The 12,640-nt window shown below is 33.6% G+C and overlaps 1 protein-coding gene across 4 annotated transcripts in view; it reads right to left on the reverse strand.

Moving 5' to 3' along the window:
- The window catches only part of CNOT2 (CCR4-NOT transcription complex subunit 2), a 123,605-nt gene that overhangs the window by 20,088 nt on the left and 90,877 nt on the right, over positions 1 to 12,640 (reverse strand). For 2 of the 4 annotated variants that reach the window (XM_084878899.1, XM_084878900.1), the window contains exons 5-8: positions 6,470 to 6,617; positions 5,577 to 5,759; positions 3,254 to 3,333; positions 569 to 694 (exon numbers count right to left, since the gene is read on the reverse strand). In XM_084878899.1, the coding sequence (XP_084735025.1) occupies positions 569 to 694; positions 3,254 to 3,333; positions 5,577 to 5,759; positions 6,470 to 6,617 (537 nt within the window). The remainder of the gene's footprint in view (positions 1 to 568; positions 695 to 3,253; positions 3,334 to 5,576; positions 5,760 to 6,469; positions 6,618 to 12,640) is intronic. The other 2 variants (XM_084878902.1, XM_084878901.1) reach the window with 2 other exon arrangements.

Here is a 12,640-nt window from a genome sequence, read left to right on the forward strand (position 1 = left end):
TCCCTCCCACACATTTGTCAATTATGGAGACACCTGCGGTTGTCACAATGGGGGAAGGATGAGAGGTGCGAGGTAAGAGGGGATACTGGCATCCAGTAGGCAGAGGCCAGGGATGTTGCTAAATATCCTATAATGTACAAGACAGCCCCTCATTTACAAGGAATTATCTGACCCAAATGTCAATAGTGTGGAGGCCAAAAAACTGGCTTAGAAAAAAATATTTACTGTATGGTCAGTCATTATTAATCACTAATAATGTATTCTTTTAAAAAATGTGTGACAAATTAATAAAAGGCAGATCACAAAATCATTAAGGTGTATTAATGCAGAACTGCCAGAAGAAAATAACTACTGAATAACAATGAGGACTTTTTTTTGGTGTTTCTGTACAAACTAAGTTTTCCCATTTAACTTTGCTATGATGGTATTCTGGGAGGAAAATACACTTTGAGTATATCCAACAAATTATACTACTCTGATCTGAAAACATACACACATGTATACTAGTACGTGTATATGTATGTGCAATGGAAAGTTTCCATTGGCCATCATTAAAAAGCTTAATTACCATAAGGAGCTCTTCCAGCCAAAGGGTTTATTAATGGAGTTGGGTTACCACTTCCTTCCCTTCTGTTTCGGTCTGCTAATGCTGGAAAATCTGAAAGGTCCAATCCTGTCACATTTTCACTTCCATCTAAATAATAAGAAGGAACACCTGTTATTGATTCAACCAACATTTTATAGATATTATTAGAGGCCAACCATAATATAATTTGAAATGACAGTGCCTTCTTGCTATATAATGCACAGCACTGTACTAGGTATATGCAGGTGTACAATAAATATTTATGGATTGATTTCACATAAAAGAATTTCATGAACAATTCAGCAAAGAAAAATATAACTAGCATAATAAAAATTTTAAATCTTAGAGATTTAAGGTAAAGAATAAATAATAAGGTGGTACACTGTATTTTCCCAGTGAAAGATAATACTCTAAAGTTATAGCTTTTTAGCTAGCAAGAGAGAGCTTATTGTGATATAACTGCTCTTTCCATTATATCCAAAAGTAGAGCTTTTATCTGAAATGCTTGGAGCTTCAATTATATACAAGTGTGAGAATAACAGTGCCTCCTGCAAATGGCCAGAATAAGATCTGAAGGAAAGCAGTGGAAACAGAAATCGTAAGAACTTCTTTCCTGTGGTCTATTGGTCTCATCACAGGTATATATGCATGTGTGTGAGTGCATGTGCATTTTGTTGAGGAAATAAGCAGAGTAGCATAAGTAGGGTATAAGTACAGTTCCTATGTCTGTTGAATGCTTAGGAAGCATGGGAATATGATATAAAGACCAAAAGTTTTTTTTACCTATTACACAGTAGGCGCTCAATAAATATGTTAGATAAAATTTATTTTTCTTCATTTTAAATTTTTACAAACTCATCTTGCTTCCTTTTAAAAGTTAAAATTTAACCCAACATTTATACTTTGCCTATTTTAATCATCCCCTTGTTTTTTTAATTTCTATTATTCTATAATTCTTACAATCTTGATTCCTAATTTTTAAAGAATTTATTTTCTACCTTGGTTTTAGCCTGAAATATAGCTTTTCTTTCACCTAGCGTTTTTTAACCATTCTTACTTTATTTTGCCTTCTTTCCAGTTAATTTTAATTTTTCTCCAAGTTGCTTAATTAGAAAATTCTGAGGGAAAAAAACAGTTTTATCTCAAGATAATTGCTGAAAGAAAAAATACATTCTCTTAACATTCCAAGTTAGGTGGCAATTTAAAATTATGGAGGGTAAAAGAAAAAATCATTCATACCCATTGTTGTTGCTTTTTCAAATTGAAGCCGATGAATTTTAAGTTTTAATAATATACTATATGAATAAGATAGAAATTAACAATTCACAATTTCAATCTATATAGTAATCTCTTTCCAATCATTTGATTATAAATTAACTACATAATTAATTTTTATGTAATTTAATTTTTAATATACATATTCAGGTCCTCTAAGAAGAAATTAAATTGCCATGTTATCTGAAAATAGTTTTTACTTAAAAACAGATAATTAACCCCAAATTTATATTTTTAGGAATTTAGCAGCAATTTTCCTATTGTGAAATGTTTTTAGTTAAAACTGAATTTTAAAAATAATTCTAAAATTTATAAAACCATAATTCAGAATATAAGGTGGAATTGTCAGACAGTTACTTTATGGCACATTTAAAATGTTTTGCTTTAAATTATGAGATGCTGTTTAATTTCAGAGATATTAAAATATTTTTTAAAATGTACATTTTAGAAATAATGGGATGTGGTACTTTATATTATTTTAACATCTTGAACACAAATCAATAACTTTTAAATGCTAACACTTGGAATTTTAAAGTCTAATTTGATCAACCCATGCTGCTAAAGAGAGAACTTTAAAAATCAAAGTCTATAGCCACAGATGACATTTCATCTTCTCTCAAGCTTCCACATATGTTCCATTTAACTGATCATTCTTTCACCTTCTACTTCTTTTACATACATTTCTCTCTCAACAATCATATTCATTTTGGCTCCTATGACCACAACAACATCTTTTATTTCCTTTCTCAGGAGGCAAGGGTAGAAGAGGGTGAAACCTGTAGCAGAATAGCACAAAGCCTCCTATTTGGTCTGAAGTAGATGCTAAAAGAAATAAATCAACAGACTGCAAGAATTCTTTACTGTCAATATCAGAGTTGTTTTTCCATGTAATTTTGAATTTTATCACATAAAATTTCTAAGGGTTAAAATGCTAAAATCAGTATTAAAACTGTTAAGAAAAACTTATAAGTGGCTCCATATAATGTTAGAGATTTCTTCATTCTGAATCTCATGGCTAGAATGCCATACCACCTAATCTAGTTTAGACAATGATGACAGGACTGCAGATAGGAAAAGTTCCTAAAGCAAAAAAGATTTGGAGGCATATATAAAGACTTAGTTAATATTTAGGATCCTCTAGGTATTAAGGAAATAATACTGAAGTTATAAAACAATGTTTTTACCATGCCAAGTGAAAAATATATTTAAATATCTCTAAACTGTTCACTGAATTGTCCTATTCCTGTCAAATTCTTCCTAGATTAAATTCTACCAATTTAACACACAAAAAAATTATCCTGTAATATTTTAAGACCAGTATGATCAATTGCTTTATATTTCAAAGATCTACCATATGTTTATTATAGGGTACTATCTCCAGAATAAGCTTACCTGTTCCATTAAAAATGTTACTTGATAAGGAGTTATTCATTCCAAATGCCTGATTCCTGTTCATTCCAAATCCAGACATACTGGGTACATAGAAAATAATTTTAGATATACAGTAAGAACACTAACTTTCAGATGAAGATAAACAAAAGTGTATACTTTTGGTCTCCTCATATAAAACAACAATATGTTTTAAAACAAATACTAATTTTGTTCTCCTGAGTTTAATTCTTTAAATTTATTTTAAAATCTCCCTAAGACCTCCCATGAACAATAGAGAACCAAACATCTTACACAGACGACTTGAGAAACAAAAAACAAAAAAAATTTACAAATCTGAAGAAAACAAAGATTAAGGGTACCATTTAGTCTTCTTGGAGAGTCACCTTACTGGATATACTGGCAGAACTAACCTCAAAACTATGCAGTTTAGTGTAGGACCACTGTTCCTTAATACTTCAACTACTGGTAAAGTGTGCTACTGTTATTGTCCATAAAAGATCTTTTTGGATACAATCTTTCTTCCTCAACTAGAAAATACACTCCTCATAAACCGAGTCCACGTCCTATTCAACTGTGCATTCTCTGTCCTTAGGTGTTCAGGAGAAAATAGGTACTCAAACATTTAGTTCACCTGAAGTAAATGGTGCTTTTCGTTAACTGAATTCAGTGTTATAAAACACATCACTCTTATTTAAATATAGTTAAGAGAAAAACATATCTTCCTGTAGTCCCCTCAATTTTAAAAATTAATGAACAATTGGTACTTGGTAAATAGTTACAAGTGCTTTCTTTTTTAATTTTTTTTTGCACAAGCCTAAACATGGAAAAAACAAAAGCAAAAAAAATAAGACTCAACTTAAAGCAAGGCCAGAAGTAATTAAGAATTTTAAAAGGAATTAATGCCAATTCTACAATGATAGTAAGATTTTTAACATCAAAAAGTCTCATAAAAGACAGTGTTTTTGTGTTCTTACGAGGGTTAAACTGTTTGAAGATAACAGGTGTCCTGTTTTTTTTGCCTATATCAAAAAAACTATTATATGACCAAACAATATTTTCATAAAATAAGTAGCTTGCAACAACAATACTTTAGATAAGAGTAGGAAAGCCTATAGAAATGTTGGTTTAATAGCATATTAGAATTGCTGATACAGGTACCCCTCAAACACTGAATAAGTGCTAAGAGATGAAAACATTCTATGATAAATATAACTCATCAATAGTAATAGTTGGGTTTTAGAGATCCAAAGTATTATTGACAGTTTATAAACAAATTATTTTTAAAAACAATTAAAATGTGAAAAAATATGGAAAGGCAAAAATTTAAATATACATTCAATGAACAATACTATAAGAATGGGGAAAGATATGATAAAGCTCAAGAAGTATTGCATGATTAGGAAGCTATCAAGGAGATGAGAATTTTGATAACCCTTTAACAAGTAATAACTTAAAATTTAAAAAGCAGTATGATTATAAAAGAAATGTTCCTAAGTCTAAGTAAAAGAATTGAAGCTTATGAGATGAAGATTAAAAAGAAAATGTCCTAATAACCTATTTTAATTCAGATTTTACAAGTACTAGATAAAAGAAAGTGAAATAACTGGGTATGATAATACCAACTAGATCAAGGCCCTCTTTTTCCCTGGTGTTCCCCATTTAAAAAATATTGGCAAACTTAAATGTTATCTTTGCAAGAAAGAAAGCCTTATATTGTAGATACAACTCTCATGTATTGTTATTATTTGCACAAGAGTATATTGAATGGATAGTGCAAAAAGGCAGGAAAAGGTGTTAAGAGTTCATCTTTTTGTTTTAAATCCCCGGACATGACAATTTTCAAATACTTGAAAGATGTAGTCGGAGAAAGCCTTTGTTCAAAAAGTCTCCAAAGTAAGTACAAAACTGAATTTCAGTTGAAAAGGTACTTAACCAAAGCCAAAATGAAGCAAAGCAATAACAGTCAAATATGTCCTAAAGTATAAAATTCTTAATGCACAGGTGACCAGCCTCATTTAATAGAGGAAAAAGACACCAACAAAAATCTGCCTGGTGGTAACCTAAAAACAATCCTCTTCTAAGAGCAACAATAAAAAGCTATAATGTGCTTTCTAAAATAAAACTGATTTTCAAAATAATGTGTCTTGAATTTGGAGAGGTTAAAATTGTGATGTGTAACAGAAAGAGAATCTCTGGTCATAAATATATGATGAAACACTTTTGAGACAGAAGCCACGACTCAAGAACAGAATGCTGAATATGAAAAGGCAAATTTGAAAATACCCAGAAAGACAATTATACACAGTATCAATAAACATCTTACCTGTTCACAGTAAAAGGCTGTCGAGAAGGCTGTTGCTTTGGCATACATATAATGCTTGGCGAGCTTCTGTTGGGGCTACCTAACCCTGAACTGCTCATGCTATTTGTCCTGCTAGGAATTCCAATGCCCTGACCAACCTGGGAGTGGTTCATCATATTCCTAGGATTCATAGGCAAAATACCCCTGAAAAAGAAGTCCATTATACTAAATAAACTCTCTACAATTACTCATTAAAATTCTCTGTAAATAATCAATTGACCTAATCCTAGAACTTCAAATATACTTTCAAATTGCACTGCTAATTTTTATTAATTTCTTTTGTCCAGCATTGTACTCTTAAAAAAAAAAAAAAAAAAAGCCAAAGTAAATAAACCAAAAGGGGAAATTACAGTGGAACTAATATACAGATATTCTAAGATGTGACTATAACATAATACAAATGTATTGCACATATATATTAGAATAATTTCATTCCAAATGTATGTCATTTTACTTTCTTCATACTTATATGCATCATCTATGTAATCTGTTTTATTTTATTCTCACTAGAGGCAATGGATGTGAGGTGAGGGAGCAATAATCAGAATTATCTAAGGAGTGATTTTAAATTGCATATCTTCCTTTGAAGAAGAGAGCTAGTTTTTGAAAAAGCCCCCCTTGGTGGAAATTAACCCTTAATACCCAACAGCTGACAAACGGTATGCTAGCTGCAGGATAAAAACATCTTACACTAGACTTATCAATGTGCAATGAAATAAAATTAGCAGAGGGTATCAACTTTCTTTTCCTCAGTGAAAGGCACTGAATCATTTAGTTACCTTATGAAAAACTGAAAAGCTTGCTTACTCTACAAAGATACATTTTGAGAAATATGCTGGTCCACCAATAAATACCTGCTTGGAGATGGAGGCGTGTGAAGTGACATTGTTGGTACCCCTGTTGTTGGCGTGACGTGGCTCGGTAACTGAGTGCCTTGTGATAAGCTGCGATTTAACTGAGGGGTATTGTTGCTCATCCCCCTCATTGGAAGGCCTAGTGCACCTATTAAAAAAATTCAGAAGAAGGAAATTCATTGCCATCAGGAATGAAATTGTTATCCATCTTCTGGAGTTGGTAATTTAAAACATATAAAAATCATAATATGCAAATTTTAAATGAATATATTCAATTCACTCCAAATGGACTCTGATTTTAACAAAAATAATGTCCTGGTCTGAAACTTATTATAAATGGATACTGCTTTCATATTCCTATTTTACAATAAACTATGTCTGTCAATGACAAACAAATTAGATGACTGATATTCCATAAAAACAATTTATACAAATATGCTTTTAAAAAAATTTGCAATCGTGTGTTTTTGTTTTAAATAATAATTGAAGTACACAGACATTTAACCTTGCTTTGTTTAACTTTAACTTTTTATATGATCCTTTTAAAATGCATTTCAGAAAGTCTTTTTACTACTATTTATACTTACATACTTCTCAATATTATAGTCTTTATAAACCCAACATAAAATGTAAGCAACTGATTAAACTCAACCTGACATAGCTACAAGAAACAAAACTTTTAAATATATATACACACATACACATATACATACACACTGATATATATGTATGTATATGTGTATATATATGTGTATGTGTGTGTGTGTGTGTATGTGTATATATATATATATATATATATATATATATATATAGAAAAATTTCAAAGTAGCCCAGCCAGCATGGCTCAGTGACTGAGTGCTGACCTATGAATTAGCAGGTCACGGATCAATTCCCAGGTAGAGCACATGTCTGGGTTGCAGCTTGATCCCCAATGTAGGACGTGCAGGAGGTGGCTGATCAATGATTCTCTCTCATCATTGATGTTTCTCTCTCTCCCTCTCCCTTCCCCTCTGAAATCAATAAAAATATATTTTAAAAATAAATTTCAAAGTACAGTCACCTTCTATTTATCTAGTAGCATTCCTGGGACCAGACGTAGTGATAAATGCATTCCAATAGGTATATTGTTAAAGGCTATTGAGGGTTTAATATTCAGATGTAAAACATTAAAAAATAAATGGGGTAAGTTTTTTAGAAAAATGTATGACATAATTCCTACCTTTTATTAATATAAAATACAAATTATTATTTTCTTAATGACTCAAAATAATTATTATAGATAACTAATGTGCTAGATGTTTATTTTCCTCTTTAATCTCTCAAAGTAGGATTGTTCAGCTCTAACTTGTCATCATATATGCCTATGAATTAAAGGTCCATTGCCTCCATCTTACAGACCCAAACTTTTTATGCTTTCTGTTTGTCTACATGAAATGGCACATCAATCAACCAAACTTATTCTAAATGGAGGTTAAATAAAAGTGATAAGAGGGAGTGAGTGCTAATGAATAAGTAGATGACAATTGCTAGACATTTATAGTGACTCTTCCCCCACCCCCCTTTTGGTCTAATTTTGGTCATATTTTGAAACTATGACCTCAAAAAAAATGGGGAATATATTATGAATATTTCCTTCAAATATCTTTGTAAAATTTACCTTTAGGCATAACTATGTACCACCTTCTAATCTAGGGATACCAGAAGATTATTAAGATTTTCCCTTGAGCCGAAAATGGTTTGGCTCAGTGGGTTCCATTCCGGTCAAGGGCATGTACCTTGGTTGCGGGCACATCCCCGGTAGGGGGTGTGCAAGAGGCAACTGGTCGATGTTTCTCTCTCATCGACGTTTCTAGCTCTCTATCTCTCTCCCTTCCTCTTTGTAAAAAATCAATAAAATATTAAAAAAAAAAAAAAAAGATTTCCCTTGAATCTACCAGCCTCAGTACTCAGCCTAAGTTTGCTTCTCAACTGAATGAAGCCAGTGTATACAATTTAGTATAATGACTATAGGCTATGTGTACTCTTTTCACTCTTCCATGAAGACCCAAACTTGTTTCTGCATATCTTTAAGTCACATGAAGAGAACTGGCCTAGATTACATGTTGATTTAGTTACTATATGTCTGATCACTATAAGTTTTATGATGAGTATACCACTACCTGCAGCCACTTTCTCTGAATCTGGGACAAAATAAGGAAGAACAAAATATTAAAAATCAACCTATATAAGTATATAAGATATCTTCAGAAGAAATCATTCTTTTCCTTCTTTCAAACACATAGTTTTCCCCTAAACCCACTAGATGCTCCCTGAAATGAACCACCAAAGTGATAATTTTCACATCACTCACTAAACATTGACTGTACCAGCTGCTGGGTGAACAAGACAGAGGAAAAAGACTCCTCTCCTCAGGGAGCTCACATCCTTCTCCCCAAATATGTTGTCCAAAAGTCAGCTATAGCTGCAAATTTCCCAAAGGAATGTTTTCCTCAGTGATTAACTAACAAGAAATATTATACAATTTTAGAGCCACAAGGAGTCTTAAAGATCACTTAGCCCAAAGTTCACGTTTTACAGATGAGGAAGCTGAGTTACAGAGAAGTTTACTGACTTCTCCAAGGTGACCCAAAGAACCAAGACTAGAGTTTAGAGCCTTTTAGGAGCCCAATATAACACTAATTAGTACCTTATGGGTGCCTAATGATTTTTTTTCCTCTTACTTTCTTTTTTCCATTTTTGAATGTTTCTCTTCAAACTTTTTTTTTTTTAAACTTTCATCTCTTGTTCTCTTCCCTCCATTTTCTTTCTCCCTTTCTCTCTCTCTATCTATCAAGTTGTCTTTCCTTTGGTTTTCCTTTTCACTCTCTTTACAACTTCTCCACTATAAACATACATTTTTCAAAAATCGAGTACCCTCAGAGTTTTTTCCTAATAATTACTAAGTCCACAAAACCCATCCAGATTTGCTTACTTCAACCCTTCATATACAAATTATTCTATGCAGTATTATGAAAATTTGTAACTTTAGAAGCACAAGATTATCTGAACATTAGCAAAAACCTTTAGAGAAGGAAATAAGAATGGATAAGCTTATGTAGTCAATTAGGAATTGGCAAATGAGTTAATTTATAGTGCTTGGAGTGGAGGAAGACTCTGAAATAAACTCAAAGATTAGCATTTACTTTTATTTTTTCCTCAACATGCTTCATTTAACAAAAAGAGCTAATAAATTCAAAAGATCTGAGATGTACTTTGAACTAGGTAGGTGTAAAATAATCAAAAGAGCAGAAAGAAGGACATCATTTCATACTGGATTATCAAGCCTTGAATACTTAAGAACTGAGTTATTTTTAAAAAATCAAATTCCTTTATGACATAAAGAATATCACTGTAAGTCAAACTATTACAACTGAGTAGGGTCAGAGGAGGGAAAAATTCACTCTTTTTCTAGCACAATTAGAAAAAAATTATGGAAACTCATTTCCAAAATATTACTAGCATACCAAGAAGAATACGTGTAAGTTGAAAGAAAAAAAAAGGGGGGGGGGGGGACACACACATAAACTTTTTTTGGCATAAAATAACTACAACAGTAAATACAAATATGTATGCCTAAGCTTGTATTTGGGCAGGGCAGTAGAATTAAAATTTATCACATACCTAAGAACCATGTGTCAAACATTATATTATGCTACTTCATCTCTTTTCCTCCTTTTAACAATCCTACAGAGAGTGTTTACTCGCCTTTTTACAGAACAGGGATAAAACATGATTAGCAACAACAACGAAAAACTGTTAAAAAGCAGTAGGGAAAGTTATAAAACTTTCTAAACCAAATTTTTATTTCATTTTGACAAATTGATAAATAAAGAGTAATATAATGTTAGGAGAAATATATGAACATATTTCAAATACAAAGCTACATATTTGGAAGGACGCTAAACAATCAAAGAATGAATTGAATTCCTTATTAATTATTTTTCAGAAATGATTAATGGCCTATGATCTAAGAAATGTTTCCATGAATTATTTCCACTGCACAAACTGATTAAGAGCACATCCCTTAAATATTTATGGCAAGGTAAGTCATTCTTTATTCAAGGTTTGGCTAAAGATAAAAATACAAGTTATAAGGAAAAAATCAATTACAGCAACCAAATCCTTAAATATTCATACTTTAAGTCTCCTGAAATCTATATTTAGGAAAGGGAGGAAATCCCTAATTCATCCAAGAGACCTGCAGAAAGTATTCTCCTTTCTATTTCCAAAGCAAGTAGCCTCCCCGAGGAGCTCACCTGTCCTACCCACACCGACAAAGGACAACCATCTTCTTACCTCCAAACTGTCCTGCATTTAGCCAATTAATCTTCCCTCTAACATTATTTCATTACTCATTTTCCTTTATTAAAATCAAAAGATCTTAGAGGCAGAAAAATCTCCAGAGATCATCATGCAACTAAGTTATAGATGAGATCATCCAACAAAGTTATATATGACAAACTAACATTAAGCATTAAGTGACTCGCCCAAGATCACAAATGAATTAAAATGATCCAATTTTGTAATTCCTATTTAAATTCCATCTTTTAACCAAGCACTTTCCACTTCTTATAGCAGTTGCTAACTTTTGCATCAACTGGGTAACTTTAATGTCTGGGTTCCATGCCCAGAAATTGTGACTTAGCCTGGGTCTGAGAAATAGGCAGTGTGATTTAAAAAACTCTTCAGATTTTTCTAGGGGTGCAGCCAGGGTACACTCTTCTATAGTATTAAATCCAATTGCAGTTTAGTCTTTAAAATTATGTCAAGTTCCAAAAAAAATCCTTCTAATCTTTATTTCATTCTCCTCCCAGTTTTATTGATAACTGACATATATCTCTTCTAATTTTAATTAATATTTTACTTACCCAATATATATTCTTTTGACACTAGAGGTCCAGCACACACAAAATCAAGCATGGTTAGGGTGCCTAGGCCTAACCTGGCCTCTGCTGCCCTGCGATGCTATGTGAAGCTCCCTGCCCCAGGATGCTCCGTGATGCCCCCCCACCCCTCGACTGCTCCGTGAAACTTGTTGCTGCCCCGCAAAGCTCACTGCTGGACGCTTCGCAAAACTAACTGCTGCCTAGGTGACTGCTCCACTAAGCTCATGGCCACTCTGCGAAGCAGCTGCCACTGCTGCTCAACAGTCCCCAGTCCCACCCGCTGCCAGCCTCCCCTCATGGTGAGCGGCTCGGGGACTGGGGGAGTAGGGGTCCGAGAGGTGCTCCATGCACTTCATGGTTACTGGTCCCCTGTTTGGTCGTGATGCCACCTAGCTCTTTATATATATATTAGGACACCACATGTGACTTACAATCTTCTTCCAACTTTCTTAATCCTCTCCTCAGATCTCCACCCTGAACCTTTTATCATAGCCTTTTCTTCACCTAGAATATTTCCCCTTTTATTACTTTACAGAGATACTAAAGACTATCCTCCTATTTAATAAAAGCCTAATATGCTAACTGTCCAGTCAGTCATTCAACCAATCAAAGCATAGTATGCTAATGATATGCTAAGGCTGCTCAACTGCTCGCTATGATGTGCACTGACCAGCAGGGAACAGATGCTCTGACTAGTAGATTAGCTTGCTGCTGGGGTCTGGCTGATCGGGACTGAGGGAGACGGGCCAGATACACCCTGGAGCCCTTCGGTGGTCCCTCCCTGGCTGGCCAACCTCCTGTGTCCCTCCGTGGCCTGCACCCTCTCACAACTTGGGACCCCTCAGGAGATGTTGGAGAGCCAGTCTGGGCCCAATCCTGCAGGCTAGGCTGAGGGACCCCACTAGTACACTAATTCATGCACCAGGCCCCTAATTAAAAAATAAAAACTGCCATAATTGAGGTACTTACATGCAGTATATGTATGGTATGCTTGGATGTGTGTGGGAAGGACCACCAACTCAGACTAACTTAGTGGGAGTAGAATAGATATGATGATCATAAATGTTTCCTGGAGGAGGCAGTACATGAATTAATGAATGAGAGAGACCTAGCCAGGTATTTGGTAGTGGTAATGAGGAGTCAGGGATAAAAATGTTACAGGAGTTCAGTCTGAGAGAACAGCAAGATGTAAGAAATGAGGACAAGTGATATGCCTGGTAGAGGAGGCTTACTTTTGCATCTTAGG

Source organism: Pipistrellus hanaki (genome assembly GCF_964339955.1).
Source record: "Pipistrellus hanaki genome assembly, chromosome: 3".
In the NCBI taxonomy this organism is placed as follows: domain Eukaryota; kingdom Metazoa; phylum Chordata; class Mammalia; order Chiroptera; family Vespertilionidae; genus Pipistrellus; species Pipistrellus hanaki.